This window comes from Lithobates pipiens, unplaced genomic scaffold, assembly GCF_037356315.1.
Source record: "Lithobates pipiens isolate NorthernLeopardFrog02 unplaced genomic scaffold, aLitPip1_a1.2 Scaffold_8, whole genome shotgun sequence".
NCBI classification, from domain to species: domain Eukaryota; kingdom Metazoa; phylum Chordata; class Amphibia; order Anura; family Ranidae; genus Lithobates; species Lithobates pipiens.
This window is the reverse complement of record NW_027507903.1, coordinates 651,060,538-651,083,202: the sequence shown is the minus strand read 5'-3', so window position 1 is coordinate 651,083,202 and position 22,665 is coordinate 651,060,538. Positions and strand designations below refer to the sequence as shown.

The 22,665-nt window shown below is 47.5% G+C and overlaps 1 protein-coding gene across 5 annotated transcripts in view; it reads left to right on the top strand.

Moving 5' to 3' along the window:
* The window catches only part of LOC143961708 (C-type lectin domain family 10 member A-like), a 93,376-nt gene that overhangs the window by 55,174 nt on the left and 15,537 nt on the right, over window positions 1-22,665 (top strand). For 3 of the 5 annotated variants that reach the window (XM_077471036.1, XM_077471034.1, XM_077471033.1), the window contains 3 exons: window positions 316-354; window positions 5,544-5,618; window positions 20,353-20,504. In XM_077471036.1, coding sequence (XP_077327162.1) covers window positions 316-354; window positions 5,544-5,618; window positions 20,353-20,504 — 266 coding nt within the window. The remainder of the gene's footprint in view (window positions 1-315; window positions 355-5,543; window positions 5,619-20,352; window positions 20,505-22,665) is intronic. The other 2 variants (XM_077471037.1, XM_077471035.1) reach the window with 1 other exon arrangement.

Below are 22,665 nucleotides of genomic sequence, written 5' to 3'. Positions count from 1 at the left end.
CTCATGTATATTAGAGAGGTTTTCATAGCTGTTCTCTAAATATTCGAATCGACTTCTGTATCCAGTCCGTATTCATGGACAACAAAGAATGAAGGAGTTTTCTGAAGCATGCAGATGATCTGCTATAGGGTGGTTGGGACTTGGCTAGAGTCCCACTATGGGACTAAATCCCTAGGATTTTAGCAGAAATCACCTGACCTCAATTCATGGTAGTGGTTTTGTCTTGAATGAATGTATGTAGAGTACAGAGGGGTGTATAATGAATAACAATAGACCTGATGATACTAATTAATATTGGTTTCCCTCCCTTTCCAGGTTCCAAAACGAAGCATCGTTTCACAGATGAAGTCATTGGTAATTATGTGCTGCTCAATGTATATTAGAGAGGTCTTCATAGCTGTTCTCTAAATATTCTAATCGCATTCTGTATCCAGTCCTTATTCATGGAAAACAAAGAATGGAGGAGTTTTTCTGAAGCATGCAGATGATTGGGAGGCCTGGTCATTGCTTCAATGTATTGGGAATTCTCCTTGATACATAGTGGCATATTCTTCAACTAGACTTGTCCATGTTAGTGATAACCCAAACACCTCTGGGTTCCGTTCGAGCAGGGTCCATCAAAACATGAACCTTCTGAATCTTAACCCCATTGAAATGAAGGAGAGCTGAATGTTAAAAATCTGGCTATTTTTGAGGCTAATAGGCAAGGGAAGAAAATGGCATGGGGGGCTGAGCACCGCCCTGGGATGCATGCACTAAAGCACATCTTTTTGGTAAATTTGGTTTTTCGGTAAGCCAGTGGCAGCTGCAGACAATTTTTTTTGGGGGGATGCTATGGTGGTGCTTCAGATATGAGCGGAGGTGCTAATGCGGCGAGTGAAGCAAATGGGCGTGGCCAGCATGAGGCTGTTTCTTCATGGTCTGTGGCTTGCAGTGTAAAGCCCCGTACACACGAGCGGACTTTTCAACATCCAAAGTCCGACGGACTGATTCCGTCAGAATATTCGATCGTGTGTGGGCTGCAACGGACTTTTGACTCGCCACAGTCTGAAGGACTTTAGAATATTGAACATGCTTAAAATTTTTCAGACGGAACTCCGCCGGACCCGGTCCCTTCGAATAATTTGCTCGTGTGTATGCTATTCCGACGGACTAAAACCGACGCTAGGGCAGCTATTGGCTACTGGCTATGAACTTCCTTATTCGAATCCAGTCGTACGTCATCACGTTCGAATCCGTCGGAGTTTAGTGTGATTGTGTGTGGCCAAGTCCGTTCAGCCGAAAAGTCCGTCAGAACTCTGTCGGAACTCCGGCAGAACTCCGGCAGAACTCCTTCGGAAGTCTGTCAGACATAAGTCCTCTCGTGTGTACGGGGCTTTACACTTGTCTCCCTACGTATAGACCAAATAAGACCTGGGGGTAAACTGAAGTCCTTGTGGAATTAAAATAACCCCAGCTGGAGCCATAAATGAAAACCCACAGTGTGTGTCAAGTAGGGATGAGCTTCGAGTTCGTGTCGAACTCATGTTCGACTCGAACATTGCCTGTTTGCCCGTTCGCCGAACAGCGAACCATTTGGGGTGTTCGTGGCAAATTCGAAAAGCCGCGAAAAAAAAACCCTGTAAAAGTCTGTGGGAGAAATCTAAAGTGCTAATTTTAAAGGCGTATATGCAAGTTATTGTCATAATAAGTGTTTAGGGACCCGGGTCCTGCCCCAGGGGACATGTATCAATGCAAAAAAAAAGTTTTAAAATGGCTGCTTTTTCAGGAGCAGTGATTTTAATAATGCTTAAAGTGAAACAATAAAAGTGTAATATTCCTTTAAATTTCGTACCTGGGGGGTGTCTATAGTATGCCTGTAAAGGGGCGCATGTTTCCCATGCTTAGAACTGTCCCTGCACAAAGTGTAATTTCTGCAGGAAAAAAAGACATTTAAAATCACTCTCGGCTATAATGAATTGTCGGTTCCCTGTAATACAGAGAACAGTCATTGAAAGTCATTGATTAAAAAAAAAAAAAATGCGTGGGTTTCCCCCCAAATTCAATTACCAGGCCCTTCAGGTCTGGTATGGATATTAAGGGGAACCCTGTGTCAAATAAAAAAAATGATGTGGGGTTCCCCCCCAAATATCCATACCAGACCCTTCAGGTCTGGTATGGATTTTAAGGGGAACTCCACGTCAAATTAAAACAAATGGCATGGGGTTCCCTCCAAAAATCCATACCAGACCCTTTATCCGAGCATGCAACCTGGCAGGCCACAGGAAAAGAGGGGGTATGAGAGAGCCCCCCCCCCCGAACCGTACCAGGCCACACGCCCTCAACATTGGGAGGATGCTTTGGGGGTCTGTGACCCCTCAAAGCACCATGTCCCCATGTTAATGGGGACAATGGCCTCATCCCCACAACCCTGGCAGGTGGTTGTGGGGGTCTGTGGGTGGGGGGCTTATCGGAATCTGGAAGCCCCCTTTAACAAGGGGACCCCCAGATCCCGGCCCCCCTTGTTTGAAAAGGTACATTGTACCCCTACCATTTCACAAAGAAAGTGTAAAAAATTGTAAAAAAAAACACACAGACACCATTGGGATGAGTCCTTTATTAAAAAAAAAAAAAAAGATTCCAGCGGTGGTAATCCACTCTTGGTATCCTGTGATGGGTGATCATCTCTCCGGGGTCCAGCGATGGATGATCTCTACTGAAGACGTCCAGCGCAGCGCATCCTGTCTCCACCAGACACAGAGGGAATCCCGGCAGCCTGACAGGTCTTAGCTAAGGAGGACGGAGCCACCTGTCACCTGATCCCGCCCCCCTCTGACATAAGGGGAAACCCTGGCTACCCCAGTGATGTTTGGGTGACCCCGCCCCCCTCTGATGTAGCGGAAACCTGCGTTAATCAGAGGGGGCGGGGTCACCCGCACATCACTGGGGAAGCCCGCGTTTCCCCTTGTTTCAGAGGGGGGCGGGTTCAGGTGGCGGATGGCCCCATCCACCTCAGCTAAAACCTGTCATGCTGCCGGGATTTCCGTGGTGTCTACGGTGGAGAGAGGATGCACTGCACTGGACATCATCGGGAGAGATCATCCATCGCTGGATTCCAAGAGTGGATTACCACAGCTGGGATATTTTTTTAATTTTTAATAAAGGACTTATCCCAATGGTGTCTGTGTGTTTTTTTTTTTTTTTTTTACACTTTCTTTGTGAAATGGTAGGGGTACAATGTACTCGTTACCAATTCAAACAGGGGTGGGGCCGGGATCTGGGGGTCCCGTTGTTAAAGTGTGTATTACCATTGGGAGCGTCACTGTGCATGCGAGTTCTTTCACACTGGCAGTTTGGTGAATGGCTTGGAGATGGACTTCTTCTCTTTCTTATGAACATTAAGTTGAAGCTCTCTTTCCACAACTCAAGATTCAGCACACCGTTTGAATTTATGAACTCTTTTGATTTTTATTCACTTTCTGACAGTCTCACTTTATTGGTTTAGCGCTGTCAATATAGTATATTTTTGCTGCAATTTTCTTGGGAATTAATTATACTATATATTTGTGTGACCCTTCAATGACTGTTATCTGTATTACGGGGAGCCGACAATTCATTATAGCCGCAAGTGCTTTTAAATGACTTTTTTTCCAGCAGAAATGACACTGTGCAGGGACAGTTCTAAACACGGGAAACATGCGCCCTTTTACAGGCATACTATAGACACCCCCCAGGTACGAAATTTAAATGAATATTACACTTTTATTGTTTCACTTTAAGCATTATTAAAATCACTGCTCTAGAAAAAACAGCCATATTTAAAACTTTTTTTTGCATTGATACATGTCCCCTGTGGCAGGACCCGGGTCCCAAATCCTTTTTAGGACAATAACTTGCATATTAGCCTTTAAAATTAGCACTTTTGATTTTGAACGTTCGAGTCCCATAGACTTTAATAGGGTTCTAAAGTTCACATGAAATTTAGGTCTGTTCGCAGGTTCTGGTGTGAACCGAACCGGGGTATGTTCGGCTCATCCCTAGTGTCAAGTGGAATAGTAGCCCCCAGCAAAGCAAAATAAGTAACTCGCAGTGCACCACAATAATAAACCCACAGTAGTACACAGTTATTAACCCCTAGCACAGCACAGTAATTAACCTGGGCATGGTTCAATACTTAACCCTCAGCATGGCACAGTAATTAACACCCACCAGCATTGCACAACAATAAACCCTTAACACTGCACAACAATTAGCCCCCAAAATTACACAATAATTAGCCCCCGACATTACACTGCACTTCATTTGCACAATTGACCACCTCTCTCCCCCACTAAGGGGGAGAGAATGCTGCATCAAATGGTGGAGCTGGTCATATTGTACTAATATTTGCAGGGTCTTAAAGCACCATTGATAAATACCAGGTGTGCGCTACACACACAATTCAAGGTTCAGGAGTGTGCTATGTACGCGTACGTACGCAGTGCAGAGATCAGGAGTGCGCTACGTACGCAGTGCATAGATCAGGAGTGCGCTACGTACGCAGTGCAGAGATCAGGAGTGTGCTACGTACACAGTGCAGAGATCAGGAGTGCGCTACGTACACAGTGCAGAGATCAGGAGTATGCTACGTACACAGTGCAGAGATCAGGAGTACTCTACGTACACAGTGCAGAGAACAGGGGTACACTACGTACACAGTGCAGAGATCAGGAGTGCGCTATGTACAGAGCACAAAGACAAGGAGTGTGCTATGTACAGAGCATGAAGACCAGGAGTGCACAATGCACACAGTGCAGAGATCAGGAGTGTGTTACATACACAGTGCAGAGCTCAGGTGTGTGGTATGTACGCAATGGAGAGTACAGGAGTGCAGTACAGACATAATCAAGAGCTCAGGAGTGCGGTATGGACATAATCAAGGGTTCAGGAGGGCGATACGGACACAATCAAGGGTTCTGGAGTATGGTACATATACAATCAAGGGTTCTGGAGTGTGGTTCAGACACAAGGGTACAGGAGCGTAGTACGGACACAATCAAGGTTTCAGGAGTGTGGTACGGACACAATCAAGGGTTCAGGAACATGGTACAGACACAGTCAAGGGTTCAGGAGTGCGGTACATACACAATCCAGGGTTCAGGAATGTGGTACATCCAAGTTCCAGAGTCTCGCCTATATCAGAGTCCCCTCTTTCATCAGGGCTCTCCCTTACATCAGAGTGTACTCTTACTTACAGAGTTGCTGAGAGCCTGGATAGCCAAAGTGTATGGCTGTAGCAGCAAGCAGTGCATGTCTCGTTGGAAGAAACATGGTCCACCTGTAAATGCTGGGGCAAGCATTTTGATTGGATGCTAAGACACCAGCAGCCCTAGCAACCAAATATGGTACACTGACAGTGCAGCTGAGGGAACCTGAGCTAGGGACCAGAAAGGGTGGATGTTGGGAATAAATGAAGGGACCACTAACCCTCGCTGCAGGCCATATAAAATATTGCAATGGGTTGTAGTTTGGTGACCTCAGGTATAAAGGAAGCCAACTCTAACCTGACATTCTGTGTATTTCAGCTTATTACTCCAGCGACAGTCAGAAGATTATGGAGTTTTTGGGGAAAGTGGTAGACGAGGTCCACAAAATGAAAAGTAAGTTTATCCTAAATTATTTAATCCATTACCTTTTCAAGGGTCAATGATACATCTTCTGAAGGCAGCACCTTTGTAGTTACAGAGAAAGATAAAAGCACCAATAATTTATATCATAGTTATAATTGTACATTTTACATCCCAGGAAGAGACCAGAAAACATTCCCTAAAATAGCCACCTCAAAATAATATGTGGAAACAATTACATCCCAATGATGTAACTCCAGTGTAAAGGGAAGCTGAGCCTCCTCTAAGTGAGAGTTCCAGTTACATTCCTGGGGTTTTAAAGAGACCCTGTTACCAATTAAAAAAAAATCAGGTAAAAACACACAAAAAGACAAGCATTTTATATATTTTTTTTGCAGTGTCTTTCTTTTCCACAATTCTTTTTATTTATTTACTCAAAATGTGCCTTTGAACCTACTAGAAAAATTGACTAGCCATTTCACTAGCGCAGCCACCTAATTTTTTGCACATAATAGCCCTCTCCTCACCTGGGAGTGTCTATATACTGTCTGTGTTGGCACAGCTCCATTGCTCCTCCCCTCACCCCCCTTATAACCTTTTATATAGCTGCTGGGGGGAGCAAAGGAGAATAATATAGAGTGCCACTCGAGTGACAGCTCTGAGTCTGCTGGGACTGCTGACATCACATTCAAGATGCCTACGGCAACCAGCAGCTGTCTCAGGGTTTTGGATAGGGATGAACTTCAAGTTCGAGTCGAACGTAAGTTCTTTCTAATTCCGAACATTATGGGCCATTCCCACCAAATTCGAGTGGCGCATCACGGCCCATAACTCACTGCGGCATCGCCGTGCATTGCTGGCTGATGACTGGCCAAGCATGCACTATGACCCGCATGCTTTGGCCAATCACAGAATGGTAAGAATGGAGAGCCATAATTGGCCAAAGGCAGGGTGGCTTTGGCCAATGATGCCTCAGGGGATTTAATACATGCCCCACACTATATAAGGCCACCTAGAAGTCGGCCTTGTGTATTGTGTTCCGGTGTGCTGAGAGATAGAGAGAGAGAGACAGTGTCATTTCATTTGAGTTAGATAGAGCAGGCAGGCGAGTCAGTTAGCTGCAGTCATTGTATTTAGTATATATATATATATATATATATATATGCATCCCAGGCGTTGTGTGTGTATATATATATATATATATATATATATATATATAGGGCCTTGCGAAAGTATTCGGCCCCCTTAACTTTTCAACCTTTTGCCACATTTCAGGCTTCAAACATAAAGATATAACATTTTTATTTTTCGTGAACAATCACCAACAAGTGGGACACAATTGTGAAGTGGAACGAAATCTATTGGGTTTTTGAAACTTTTTTAACTAATAAAAAAATAAAAAGTGGGGCGTGCAAAACTATTCGGCCCCCTTGCGTTAATACTTTGTAGAGCCACCTTTTGCTGCGATTACAGCTGCAAGTCGCTTGGGGTATGTCTCTATCAGTTTTGCACATCGAGAGACTGAAATTCTTGCCCATTCTTCCTTGCAAAACAGCTCGAGCTCAGTGAGGTTGGATGGAAAGCGTTTGTGAACAGCAGTTTTCAGCTCTTTCCACAGATTCTCGATTGGATTCAGGTCTGGACTTTGACTTGGCCATTATAACACCTGAATACGTTTATTTGTGAACCATTCCTTTGTAGATTTTGCTGTTTGTTTGGGATCATTGTCTTGTTGGAAGATAAATCTCCGTCCCAGTTTCTGGTCTTTTGCAGACTCCAACAGGTTTTCATCCAGAATGGTCCTGTATTTGGCTGCATCCATCTTCCCCTCAATTTTAACCATCTTCCCTGTCCCTGCTGATGAAAAGCAGGCGCAAACCATGATGCTGCCACCACCATGTTTGACAGTGGGGATGGTGTGTTGAGGGTGATGAGCTGTGTTGTGTATATATATATAAATATTTTTGTTTCATCTGACCAGAGCACCTTCTTCCACATGTTTGGTGTGTCTCCCAGGTGGCTTGTGGCAAACTTTAGACGAGACTTTTTATGGATATCTTTGAGAAATGGCTTTCTTCTTGCCACTCATCCATAAAGGCCAGATTTGTGCAGTGTACGACTGATTGTTGTCCTATGGACAGACTCTCCCACCTCAGCTGTAGTTCTCTGCAGTTCATCCAGAGTGATCATGGGCCTCTTGGCTGCATCTCTGATCAGTCTTCTCCTTGTCTGAGCTGAAAGTTTAGAGGGACGGCCAGGTCTTGGTAGATTTGCAGTGGTCTGATACTCCTTCCATTTCAAAATGATCGCTTACACAGTGCTCCTTGGGATGTTTAAAGCTTGGGAAATGTTTTTGTATCCAAATCCGGCTTTAAACTTCTCCACAACAGTATTACGGACCTGCCTGGTGTGTTCCTTGGTCTTCATGATTCTCTCTGCGCTTTGAACAGAACCCTGAGACTATCACAGAGCAGGTGCATTTATACAGAGACTTGATTACACACAGGTGGATTCTATTTATCACCATCAGTCATTTAGGACAACATTGGATCATTCAGAGATCCTCGCTGAACTTCTGGAGTGAGTTTGCTGCACTGAAAGTAAAGGGGTCGAATAAATTTGCATGCACCACTTTTCAGTTTTTTATTTGCTAAAAAAGTTTAAATTATCCAATAGATTTCGTTCCACTTCACAATTGTGTCCCACTTGTTGATGATTCTTCACAAAAAATTTAAATTTTATATCTTTATGTTTGAAGCCTGAAATGTGGCAAATGGTTGAAAATTTCAAGTGGGCCGAATACTTTCGCAAGGCACTATATATATATATATATATATATATATATATATATATATATATATATATACACACACTGAATTCAGTTTAGCTAGATCCGTTCCTGTTATTCTCTTCCTAATATACTGTACTTACAGGCAGGCAGCTGCAGTATTTTCAGTCAGTGTACTGTATCCTATGCACAGTGTGCAACTAAAGCTAACTGCAGACAGGGGCGTGTCCAGGATGGCAATAGGAACAGACATGTCTGTCTGAGCTCCCCAGGGCCGGTTTGTTAAATCCTAAATTATTGGGTGCAGACCCCTATTACAGACCCCCTGCATCTCTTCTAACAGGGGGGCCCATTCTGCAGTGTCTGGGGGAGAAATAGGCAGCTGAAACCCTGGGGAGAGTGGCCGGAACGGCTCCACGGACTAGGCCGAAGCCTGAAGTGCCTGCCGCAACCTAATAGTACCAGGCGCAGACGCCTGAAAGAAAAAAGTGCAGACCCCATAAAAAGATCCTCTTGCATCTCTTCTAGCAGGGGGATCAATCCGGAGTACTTGGGGGGAGAATTGGCTGGAAAAAAATCTGGGAAAGAGTGGCAGAACCACACATCGGGGACTAGGCCGCAGCCGGGGACTCGCCTAGGAATCCTACCTGCAGTCTCACAGAGCCGGTGTGGTACCTGCTCGGACGCCACAAAAAAGGCTTTAGTGGGTTCTCCCTGTCCCCCTCCGCTCCTAATACCCTCTCCAGGGTATGTAAAGGAGAAAGAATCAGCCCAGATCCCAGAAAAAGGCTGCGAGGCCTGACACTGCAGCCTAAGACTCCTGCCCGGATGGAGAACAAGGCAGAAGACCCCGACAAGCTGCCTGCCATGGTGGCCATTTTCAAGGCAGTCCTGCAGGCCATAACCACCCTGACTGGTAAGGTAGATCATATTCAAGCCAATGTGGAATTTATTAGAAAAGACTTTGATGCATTTTGTGGCAGAATGACTGAGGTGGAACAAAGGGTCTCTCAGGCGGAGGTTAAAGCGCGTGACCATGGGGCAGACATCCACGCATTTAAAGCCAGAGTAAAGACGCTTGAATCCCATGCAGAAGATTCAGAGAATCGCAATAGGAGAAATAATTTGTGTATTCTGGGACTACCTGGGGGGAGGGGGGCACAAATCCTACAGCCTTCACTGAAAGACTACTGCAACAGCTACTCTCTTCAGCACGCTTTTCTCAATTTTTTAATGTGGAGAGGGCTCATTGCATAACCACCACTAGGGGACCCCAGGGAGCGCCACCCCAAACCTTCATCTTCAAACTTCACCATTTTTGGGATAGAGATATTGTGATGAGAGAAGCTAGGGCCCAAGGTGAACTCCGCTTCGAAAACACCAAGCTCCTAATCTTCCTGGATTATTAGCTGGAAACCCAGAAGCAGCGTAAATCCTTTGATGCTGTGAGAGTGAGATTTCGCTCTCACCATATCAAGTACAGCATGCTTTTCCCAGCCAGGCTGAGGGTGGAGGATGGAGAGTCAGTTTGGTTCTTCACATTCCCAGAGCAGGCTTCCGGATGGATTGACACACTCCCGCCCAGATAAGTGTCCTAATTAATCGCCCGATTGAGGGGGCCGTTGCCGTCTAATGTTTTTCCTTGATGTTCCTTTCTCTACTCATCGGCCTGGGTCCTTTTGACTGGGTTCCACTGGCCTTCCAAGTGCTACTATCCCCCACTTATGAACCCCGATGACCGGGAAGCTGAGTCTTGGAGCGCCCTTCGAGGCCCTGCTGCTGGAAAGTTGGCTCCAGATACCTATCCTGCTTCTCCCCTCCTCCCCCCTGTCTTCCTCTCTATCCTGGTAACGGGCCCCCCTTCCGATGATGACAGCATGTACTCAGCCACTACTAGCCATAGGGCAAGGAATTCAGCTCACAAATGCCAAACCCATAAGTGGCCTTAAGGACGTGCCTTTCTTATACATTGGCCAGAGTAGGGCCTCTCGACCCAGATCATCTCTGAGTACCATTGCATGCGCACCCTTGCGGGTGATGGGGGTGACGGAAGATGATGTCCCTTGACCCTTCCCTGGGGCTGATCCCCCCCCTTATTTTCTTTGCTGCCCTGTTTTTCTCCTTGGCAACGACCAAAATAATTGATGCATTCCGTCCGGAGTCCTCTGTGTCTCTCTGGACGACATGACCCGCAGCCACCTCCTCCCAGCCACGTACAAGTCCACGGGTTGCTTGGGACTGTAAATCATGCCTAAAAGGCTGCTGCTGTTGATGCTGAGTGCCAGGCTCCACCTCCATGCTGACACAATCCTCCTCCTTCTCCTCCTCCTCATCTTCTTCCTGTGTGATGGGTGGGACAGCATGAACACTGTCTGGATAAAGGGGGCCTTGAGAGGCAAGGAAGTCCTCCTCTTCCAGCCTCTGTTCTGCCTCAAGTGCCCTTCCATTATTCCATGCAGCGTGTACTCCAACAGGTGGACAAGAGGTACAGTGTCACTGATGTATGCACTGTCACTGCTCACCATCCTCGTGGCCTCCTCAAATGGTGACATGACAGTGCATGCATCCCTGATAATGCCCCACTGGCGTGATGAAAAAAAAAACGGCTCCCATGACTCTGTCATGGTGCCATAGTTGCACAGGTACTCATTGATGGCCCTCTGCATGTGCAGCCACTGCAGCATGGCCAACGTTGAGTTCCCCCTGGTGGGCATGTCACATATAAGACGGTTTTTGGCAGGTTCAACTCCTTTTGGAGCTCAGCCAGGCGAGCACTGGCATTATATGACTGGCAGAAATGCACACAGACTTTCCTGGCCTGCCTCAGGACATCCTGTAAGCCTGGGTACCTGCCCAAGAACCGCTGCACCACCATGTTAAGGACGTGAGCCCCACAGGGCACATGGGTCAGTTGTCCCTGCCGGAGGGCGGAGAGGAGGTTGGTGCCATTGTCACAAACCACCATTCCTGCCTTAAGCTGGTGTGGCATCAACCACCTCTCGGCCTGCCCCTGCAGAGCTGACAAAATATCTGCCCCAGTGTGGCTCCTGTCCCCCAAACAAACCAGCGCAAGCACGGCATGGCATCTTTTTGCCTGCATAATTGCGTAGCCCCTTGAATGCCTACGGAGCACCACTGGTTCTGAGAACAAAGCACAGGAAGAGGCCATGGAGGAAGAAGAGAAGGAGGGGATTGGAGGAGAGAGGTGTGTCACAACCAGTAGTAGCATTTTGGAGGCATGGTGGCGGAAAAACCTCCAACACTACTGCACCTTGTTCTGCATCCTTCCCAGCTGCCAGAAGAGTGACCCAATGGGCCTTGAAAGATAGGTAACATCCCTGTCCATGCCTGCTGGACCATGAATCAGTGGTAATATGTACCTTACCACTGACCGCCCTGTCCAGTAAGACATGGACATTGCCTTCCACATGCCGGTAGAGAGCCGGATCGCCTTTCGTGAGAAAAAGTGGCATTTGGGGACCTGCCACTGAGGAACCGCACATTGCACAAACTCACGAAATGGGGCTGAGTCTACCAACTGAAAAGGCAGCAGCTGAAGTGCTAGTAATTTAGCCAAGCTAGCATTCAACGACTGGGCATGTGGATGGCTGGTAGTGAACTTCTTTCGCCGGTCCAGCAGCTGGGGCAGGGAAATTTGCCTGCTACAATCAGACATCGGTGTACTGCTAGCAGAGTGTCCGCAAGTACTTGGCTGTGACACACCTAATTCTACACCTTCATTCCTCTCAGTGCTGGTTTCAGAGAGGACTGAAGGTATAGTGGGGTTGGAGATCCCAGCTGATGAGGAGCAAGAAGAGGTCCACTTTGTTCTTTGGTGTGGGTCTTTAAGGTACTCTTGCCAACGAGCTGCATGGCAGGTCAACATATGTCTGGCCAACCATGTGGTGCCCAAGCGGCTGATGTTTTGGCCACGCGAGATACGCTTGAGACATATGTTGCAAATAGCAGCGGTGCGATCTGATGCACTCGTCTCAAAAAAGGCCCACACCAAAGAACTTTTGGAATAACGTGCAGAGGCAGCGCCCTGCACAGGCGTAGCTCTGCGGTGTGATTCAGTCGGTGTGGTGCCCTTAAGCTGTCCCCCTCGTTGGAGATGTGCCTCCTCCTCCTCGTCCTCCTCCTCCTCTCTCCTATCAGGCACCCACGTGGACTCAGTTTCCTCATCATCCCCTCCCTCTTCATCACTGGAGAAAACCTGGCAGTATGCTGCAGCTTGTGGAACATGACTGCTAGATTGCTGTCCTTCTTGAGCATCCCCTCTCTCTGCGCTCACGCTACTGCCTTCTTCTACCTGGGTATCATCATCAGAGCCTTCAAAACGCTGGGCATCCTCCTGCAGCATGTACCCAACACTGTGCTCATAGAGTTCGGGGGACTCATGTTTGACTCGAACACCGGCTGTTCGCCTGTTCGGCGAAGCCAGAACTCTGTGGGCCGTTCATGCCAAATTCGCATGGCGCTCACGGCCCACAATGCACTGCGCCACCGCAGTGCATTGCTGGCTCATGATTGGCCAAGCATGCAATGTGACCCCGCATGCTTGGCCAATCACAGTGCCAGCAGCGAGGAGAGCCATGATTGGCCATAGGCAGGACGCCTGTGGCCAATTATAGCTCAGGCTGTGTAGTACACGCCCCACACTATATAAGACTGCCAGCACAGCCGTGGCCTTGTGTAGTGTTCCGGCGCCTGCAGGAGTTAGGGGATGTTGTCTGTGTGCCTTCACCGCACAATACATCTGTATCTACCCTTCATTGCTGTTCTGAGTGTTCTCTAATTGAGCCATATGCCATCTGCAGAAGTTAGTGGGTGACTGGGTATTGTCTGTGTGCCTGCACCGCAGAATACACCTGTATCTACCCTTTGTTGCTGTTCTCTAATTGAGCCATCTGCCATCTGCAGGAGTTAATGGGTGACTGGGTGTTGTCTGTGTGCCTGCACCGCAGAATACACCTGTATCTACCCATTGAAGCTGTTCTCTAATTGAGCCATCTGCCATCTGCAGGAGTTAGTAGGAGACTGGGTGTTGTCTGTGTGCCTGCACCGCAGAATACACCTCTACCCTTTGTTGCTGTTCTCTAATTGAGCCATCTGCTATCTGCAGGAGTTAATGGGTGACTGGGTGTTGTCTGTGTGCCTGCACCGCAGAATACACCTGTATCTACCCATTGTTGCTGTTCTCTAATTGAGCCATCTGCCATCTGCAGGAGTTAGTGGGAGACTGGGTGTTGTCTGTGTGCCTGCACCGCAGAATACACCCGTATCTACCCATCTACGCGTTATTCTAAAAGTTCTTTGGTGTGGGCCTTTTTTGAGACGAGTGCATCAGATCGCACCACTGCTATTTGCAACATATGTCTCAAGCGTATCTTGCATGGCCAAAACATCAGCCGCTTGGGCACCACATGCTTGACCAGACATATGTTGACCTGCCATGCAGCTCGTTGGCAAGCTTACCTCAAAGACCCACACCAAAGAACAAAACGGACCTCTCCTTGCTCCTCATCAGCTGGGATCTCCAACCCCACTAGACCTTCAGTCCTCTCTGAAACCTGTGCTGAGAGGAATGAAGGTATAGAATTAGCTGTGTCACAGACAAGTGCTTGCGGGCACTCTGCTAGCAGTACACCCACGTCCGATTGTAGCAGGCAAATTTCCCTGCCCCAGCTGCTGGACCGGCGAAAGAAGTTCACTCCCAGCCATCCACATGCCCAGCGGTTGAATGCTAGCTTAGCTAAATTGCTAGCACTTCAACTGCTGCCTTTTCAGTTGGTAGACACGGCCCCCTTCCGTGCGTTTGTACAATGTGCGGTTCCTCAGTGGCAGGTCCCCAAACGCCACTTTTTCTCACAGAAGGCGATTCCGGCTCTCTGCCCGCATGTGGAAGGCAATGTTCTTGCCTCGCTGGACAGGGCGGTCAGCCGTAAGGTGCATATTACCGCTGACTCATGGCCCAGCAGGCATGGACAGGGATGTTACCTGTCTTTCACGGCCCATTGGGTCACTCTTCTGGCAGCTGGGAAGGATGCAGGACAAGGTGCAGTAGTGTTGGAGGTTTTTCCACCACCACACCTCCAAAATGCTTCTACTGGTTGTGACACACCTCTCTCCTCCACCCCTCTTCTTCTTCCTCCAATGCCTCTTCCAGTGCTCTGTCCTTGGAACCAGTGGTGCTCCATAGGCGTTCAAGGGGCTATGCAAGTACGCAGGCAAAACTATGCCATGCCGTGCTTGCGCTGGTTTGTTTGGGGGAAAGGAGCCACACTGGGGCAGATATTTTGTCATATCTGCAGGGGCAGGCCGAGAGGTGGTTGACGCCACGCCAGCTTAAGCCAGGATTGGTGGTTTGCGCCAATGGCACCAACCTCCTTTCCGCTTCCGACAGGGACAATTGTCCCATGTGCCTTGTGTGGCTCACGTCCTTAACCTGGTGGTGCAGTGGTTCTTGGGCAGGTACCCGGGCTTACAGGATGTCCTGAAGCAGGCCAGGAATGTCTGTGTGCATTTCCGCAGATCATTTAATGCCTGTGCTTGGCTGGCTGAGCTCCAAAAGGAGTTGAACCTGCCCAAGAACCGCCTTATATGTGACATGCCCACCAGGGGGAACTCAACGTTGGCCATGCTGCAGCGGCTGCACACGCAGCAGAGAGCCATCAATGAGTACCTGTGCGACTACGGCACCGGGACAGGGTCAGGGGAGCTTGTTTTTTTCTCACCACGCCAGTGGGGCATGATCAGGGATACATGCACTGTCCTGTCACCATTTGAGGAGGTGTCACGTACCTGGTCGGAGAGCCCAAACGTGCAGGGAGCGGCGCCTCGTAAGCCTCCGGCTCAAGAGCCCCTGGAGGTGGAGACAGGGATTCAGGAGTCCGGAGGACACAAGTGCCAGGCCGGATAGCAGGTGGCAGGCACAGCCGGAACAGGTAGCTGACTGGAACGATAGGTGCAACTAGCGCTGGAAGCCGGACAGGAACTGCAGGAACAGCTGGCACAGGTAGTCAAGCAGGAACCACAGGGGTAGTTGGTGCTGGAACTCGGGAGGACAGGCAGGCGCGTGGTCAGAGGAGAGCCGGGTCGGTAACTATCAGACAGCAGAAGTACAGAGCAGAAGGCAGAAGCGTGGTCAATCAGGCAAGGGGTCGGAGGCAGGCAGCAAACAGACAAGGTCAAGGAACAGGCCGGGTACAGTATCAGGAACACACAGGAACTGGTAGCAGAAGTCACAGGAACGCTGTAGACAAGACAGCACCGTGGAGCAGAGGCTGATCCCTTAAATAGCCTGTTGGGCGCCAGGAACGGTCGCACGGTACGTTTGCGTACCCCCGCGGGTGACCGTGCACCCGTTCGTGACCCCGCGTACCCGCGTACGCCCGATCGGGTTATCGCGCACCCGCGTGCGCTCGCTCGTATCAACGCGTACCCGCGTGCGCCTGTTAGGGACAACATGCACTCGCGTGCGTTCGTGTGCGCCAACCCGCGTCCGATGGCACCGACGATCCTTCTGTACAGGAAACCTGCGGGTAAGTCTCCTATGTACGATCGAGGTGGTGGAACGATCGTGACAGGAGGCCACAAGGATGGTGAGCAGTGACAGTGCATGCATCAGTGACACTGTACCTCTTGTCCACCTGTTGGAGCATACGCTGCATGGAATAATGGACAGGGCACTTGAGACAGAACAGAGGCAGGAATGGAGGACTTCCTTGCCTCTCAAGGCCCCCTTTATCCAGACAGTGTTCCTGCTTTACAACCCATCACACAGGAAGAGGACGAGGAGAAGGAGGAGGGGGATGATTGTGTCAGCATGGAGGTGGAGCCTGGCACTCAGCATCAGCAGCAGCAGTCGTGCAGGGATGATTTACAGTCCCAAGAAACCCGTGGACTTGTACGTGGCTGGGAGGAGGTAGCTGCGGATCATGTTGTCCTTAGTGACCCAGAGGACTCCGGACCGAATGCCTCAGCTAACCTACTCTGCATGGCCTCCCTGATCCTGAAAAGCCTGCGGAAGGATCCTCGTATACTTCGGATCAAGGAGAGGGACCATTACTGGCTGGCCACTCTCCTTGATCCACGGTACAAGGGTAAGGTTGCGGACCTTATCTTGCTGTCGCAGAGGGAGCAGGGGATGAGACATCTCTGGGAGGCCTTGCAGAAAGGTCTGTGCAATGTGTTCCCAGAGACTGGGAGGTTACAAACTCCTGGTCCTGGACGTTTTGCTGAGGCATCGGTCAGAAGGAGCGGTGGGGAAGGTGGCCGTCTGACCGATGCGTTCAGACAATTTTTTAGTCCGCAGCCCCAAGGTATGATCGGTTCCAGCAAGCATCGCCAGCATCTGATTTACATGGTGCAGGAATACCTAGGGGCAAGGTCAGACTTGGACACCTTTCCCACCGAAAATCCTCTGGCTTACTGGGTCTTGAGGATGGATCACCGGCCAGAGCTTGCACAGTATGCAATTGAGCTACTGGCCTGTCCTGCATCCAGCGTTCTTTCGGGAACGCACCTTCAGTGCCTCTGGTGGCTTTGTAATCAATCACAGGGTGAGCCTGTCCACTGAATCAGTTGATCGACTGACCTTCATCAAGATAAATCAGTCTTGGATCACCTCCAGCTACCAAGCACCTGAAGCTGATGTAACCGAATTATTTTTTTGGAACTGTCACATCCCTTCAAGACTGCCTATGTTGATGCTAAGTGACTGTCCTGTTATGGTGACTGACTATCCTCTTCTTCCTCCGCTGATATCTTGGAAGAACATTTCTGGTTAATTACAATTTTTGATGCAATGCTTTGCAGCAGGGCTCATTCCTGCACTATAAATACAGTATATGGGAGAGGTTGCAGTTTTGTGGCACCAGCACCAGAGCCTAATGCCCAATTTTTCAGCCCCTGTTTAACAGGGGTGTGTAATTACAATTTTCGATGCAATGCTTTGCAGCAGGGCTCATTCCTGTACTCCAACTAGAGTATATAGTAGAGGTTGCAGTGTATAGGCCCAATTTTTCAGCTCCTGTTTAACAGGGGCATGTAATACAATTTTTTATGCAATTCTTTGTAGCAGGACTCATTCCTGCACTCCAAATAGTGTATCTGGGAGAGGTTGCAGTGTTGTGGCACCAGCAAGCAGTGTCTAAGGCCCAATTTTTCATCCCCTGTCCAGCCCCTGTTTAACACTATCTCCTGGACTGTTTGCGCTAGCCATGGAGCCCATGGCAGCTCGTATTAGATCTGCCCCTTCAGTACAGAGAATCCAAGTCATTGTAATAACTGATAAAATATCCTTATATGCCGATGATACCCTCCTCTTCCTTAAAGACATCTCCTCCCTCCCACCAGCACTTCAGTTAATAAATGAATTTTGCTCATCTTCAGGGCATCAAGGTTAATTGGCGGAAATCACTTCTTTTTTCACTAAATGCGCAGATCACCACCCACCAACAGACACCCTCCTAAAATGGACATCTGAATTTAAATACCTAGGGGTCAGAGTTGGGACTCCATTGTCCTCATACTATGAGCTGAACTTTCAACCATTACTTGAAAATTTCTTGCAGAAATGTATGACCTGGAGGTCCCTCCCCCTAGTATAAAAGAGAAGAGAGGCGCCTCCAAGTGTAGCAATATTGGTTGATGATTAAAACAAACACATCTGTTAAGGCTGTCCACATAGACCATCCTCCACACCGCCATTGATGTAGTTCCTTCCATGCTGCGCTCCACGAGCGGTTCAATCGCTCTACTGCAGGGTAGTCTTCCCGGCCACGATTGCAGACTGACAGCGGTGAGAGACAGTGGGGTTGGGGATGGTCTATGTGGACAGCTTTACCCTGGATACCTGCATACTTATACAGTCAGGTCCATAAATATTGGGTCATCAACACAATTCTAATCTTTTTGGCTCTATACACCACCACAATGGATTTGAAATGAAACAAACAAGATGTGCTTTAACTGCAGACTTTAGCTTTAATTTGAGGGCATTTACATCCAAATCAGGTGAAGGGTGTTGGAATTATAACAGTTTGTATATGTGCCTCCCACTTTTTAAGGGACCAAAAGTAATGGGACAGATTACCAATCATCCATCAAACTTTCACTTTTTTAATACTTGGTTGCAAATCCTTTGCAGTCAATTACAGCCTGAAGTCTGGAACGCATAGACATCATCAGACGCTGGGTTTCAACCCTGGTGATGCTCTGCCAGGCCTCTACTGCCACTGTCTTCAGTTCCTGCTTGTTCTTGGGGCATTTTCCCTTCAGGTTTGTCTTCAGCAAGTAAAATGCATGCTCAAGCAGATTCGGGTCAGGTGATTGACTTGGCCATTATATAACATTCCACTTCTTTCTCTTAAAAAACTCTTTGGTTGCTTTCGCTTCGGGTCATTGTCCATCTGCACCGTGAAGCGCCGTCCAATGAGTCCTGACGCATTTTGCTGAATATGAGCAGATAATATTGCCCAAAACACTTCAGAATTCATCCTGCTGCTTTTGTCAGAAGTCACATCATCAAGAGAATCAGTTCCATTGGCAGCCATACATGCCCACGCCATGACACTCTTCTCTTCCCATCACTCTGCTACAAGTTGATCTTGGTCTCAAACTCTAATCTGGCCTTCCTCTTTTTTTAGGCTCACCAATGGTTTACATCTTGTGGTGCACCCTCTGTATTCACTCTGGTGAAGTCTTCTCTTGATTTTTGACTTTGACACACATACACCTACCTCCCGGATGGGGGTGTTCTTTATCTGATCAACTGTTGTGAAGGGTGTTTTCTTCTCTGGGGAAAGAATTCTTCGGTCATCCACCACAGTTGTTTTCCATGGTTTTCCGGGTCTCTTGGTACTGCTGAGCTCACGGCGTGTTCTTTCTTTTTAAGGATGTTCCAAACAGTTGATTTGGCCACACCTAATGTTTTTGCTATCTCTCTGATGGGTTTGTTTTGTTTTTTCAGCCTAATGATGGCTTGCTTCGCTGATGAATAGCACACTTGAAATGAACTCTGGACCCTTTATCTGCTCCTTGTAAATGGGATAATGAGGGAATAACACACACCTGGCCATGGAACAGCTGAGCAGCCAATTGTCCCATTACTTTTGGTCCCTTAAAAAGTGGGAGGCACATATACAAACTGTTGTAATTTCTACACTGTTCACCTGATTTGGATGTAAATACCCTTAAATTAAAGCTGAAAGTCTGCAGTTAAAGCACATCTTATTTGTTTCATTTCAAATCCATTGTGGTGGTGTATAGCACCAAAAAGATTAGAATTGGGTTGATGTCCCAATACTTATGGACCTGACTGTATGTGCCTGTTTTAATCATCAACCATGTGAGTTGCTTAATGTTGTACCTTTCTTTAAATGTAACCATATTGTTACACTTAGAGGCACCTCTCTTCTCTTTTATACTCTGTAGCTCCTGCTGGATTTTGCTTCTAATCCCCTTGAGGAGGCTGTCATTTGTGGATGGACATTTTATTGTTACACAACCTGGTCACATTGCTATGATCTTTTTAAATGGACTTTAAACTGAAGGACTTATGAATAAATGGTTGTGGAACGAATCATTTGAGTTTCCATTATTTCTTATGGGGAAGTTTGCTTTGATATACAAGAGCTTTGGATTACAAGCATGTTTCTGGAATGAATTATACTCGAAATCCAAGGTTTTACTGTTTTTTATATATCATGGACAATGTAAGAAAAACTGTGGCACACAAGGTTGGATGGAGACATAAAACTCCAGAGTGTGCAGGAACAGAGCCTGGAATCATGTCAGGAAGATCTCATTGTTGGAGTTTCCAAGATATATCAGAATCCAGGGTTGGACTCGGAAATGTGATGTCTTTTCTCTGTGATTTCCTTTTATTATAATTTTACCCTCTCGGCTGAACTGTCCGGCTATAACCATGACAATCCAGCATGACCCTCATAATCCTCTTTCTTATTCCCTCAGAAGCCTTTAATCCATTATGCAGTAAGGGATGGAGACATTATGGACTCAGCTGTTACTATGTGTCTTCAGAATCAAAATCATGGAGCGTCTCCAAGAAAGACTGTGAGGACAAGAACGCCCACCTGGTGGTCATTAATGGCAAGGGAGAAATGGTATGAATACTGAATAGATAGGCACTTCCCATTGTGAAAGCTCTACTGTCAGGCCACATCACTGCCAGAAGTATTTGATAATCCTTCTCTCAGCCTCACCCTGTGAAGAAATTATACAGCTTGCTTGACAATAATCTAAGCCCCGGCAGACTTTGACAACACACATTGTAGCCACCGTCATGCATTTTATGGAAATCTCTCCCTTTTAAAGCTTATGCTGTTGCAATTTTGACCTTGGGTCTATCACTTGCTGCCTCATCCAGACAGGAATGTAACAGAGTTTACACTAATGTAGTCTATTCACAAAAACAAAGTTTTTTAATCTCTACCTAAAGCATTAGGTGGTTCAGTTTCATGGTTTTTAAACATTTAAAAAGTACAAGAATTATTTAAAGAAAATATATTGTAAAAATAGACATATGTAACAGCAAAGTAAAATGGTTAAAAATAGAAAAAAATCTTTAGTAAAGTCCAGTTGGTCTTTTGCTCTGTGCAGCGTCTGATTCCCTTAAAAATGAAATCCAATCTGATATATCAGAATCACTGAGCCATCTTTTCTGGTCACCTCAATGGGTATTGCGGAACAGTACACTCAGGCAAAATGTTCTTTCTTTGAAACTATCTTAAAAACATCTACAGTATCCTTCCATTTGACTAAGTTTCATAATACAACAGTCAACAAACACTATATTGTCAAAAGTATTGAGACACCTGCCTTTACACCCACATGACATTTTATGGCATCCTAGTCTTAGTCCATAGGGTTCAATATTGAGTCGGCCCACCCTTTGCAGCTATAACAGCTTCAACTATTCTGAGAAGGCTGTCCACAAGGTTTAGGAGTGTGTCTATGGGAATGTTTTGCCATTCTTCCACAAGTGTGTTTGTGAGGTCAGGCACTGATGTTGAACGAGAAGGCCTGGCTCACAGCCTTTACTCTAATTCATCACAGTAGCTGCAATTGATTATTTTTTTCAATTTGTTTGCGCCCCCTCCCCCAAAAAATTTTGAGCACCAACCACCACTGACCATCAGACCAGTACAGTGATCAGTCATTGGCCGTGATTCAGGGAAACAGCCAGTGACAGATTGTGCCACTGCATGCTCCCATCCAGCTCATAGCAAAATGGTGGCCGGTGTAAAAGCAATACATTTCCTGCCAGGAGCCATCAATATCCTCTTGTGCAAATGCACCACAAAATAGTCCATTCAGCACCCCAAAGTGAGTGATGGTTGTTAGAGGTACAAAGTCACTAACAGTATCTGATGGGGCAAAGCAGCGGCAATTTATGGGCACTCTGGCAGCATCTGATGGGGCACAGTAGCGGCAATTGATGGGCACAATGTCACCAATTGATGGGCACAGTGGCTGCATTTGATGGCACACTGGCGGCATCTGGTGGCACAGTGGCTGCATTTCATGGCACAGTGGCTGCATTTGATGGGCACAGTGGCTACGTTTAATGGGACAATGGCAGCAATTGATGGCACAGTGGCTGCATTTGATGGCACAGTGGCAGCATTTTATGGACACAGTGACTGCGTTTAATGGCACACTGGTGGAAATTGATGGCACAGTGGCAGCATCTGATGGGGCACAGTAGCGGAAATTGATGGGCACAATGTCACCAATTGATGGGCACAGTGGCTGCGTTTGATGGCACAGTGGCTGCATTTGATGGCACAGTGGCAGCATTTGATGGGCACAGTGACTGTGTTTAATGGCACAGTGGCGGCAATTGATGGCACAGTAGCAGCATCTGATGGGACACAGTAGCGGCAATTGATGGGCACAATATCACAAATTGATGGGCACAGTGGCTGCGTTTGATGGCACAGTGGCTGCATTTGATGGCACACTGGTGGCAACTGTTGGCCCTGTCTGTTTGATCTATCAAAGCCCTATGAATGTATGCAAAGAACATCCTCAGTTGTGTAGTGATGTTGGGCACGCCCTTATGGCGCATACACACGACCGGACTTTTCCAGGGACTAGGTCCGACGGTCTTTCCGACGGACTTTCGGTGGAGTTCCGACAGATTTTCCAAATGAACGGACTTGGCCACACACAATCACACCAAAGTGTCACGTTCGAAGTCTGACGGATTCGAACGTGATGACGTACGACCGGACTAGAATAAGGACGTTTATAGCCAGTAGT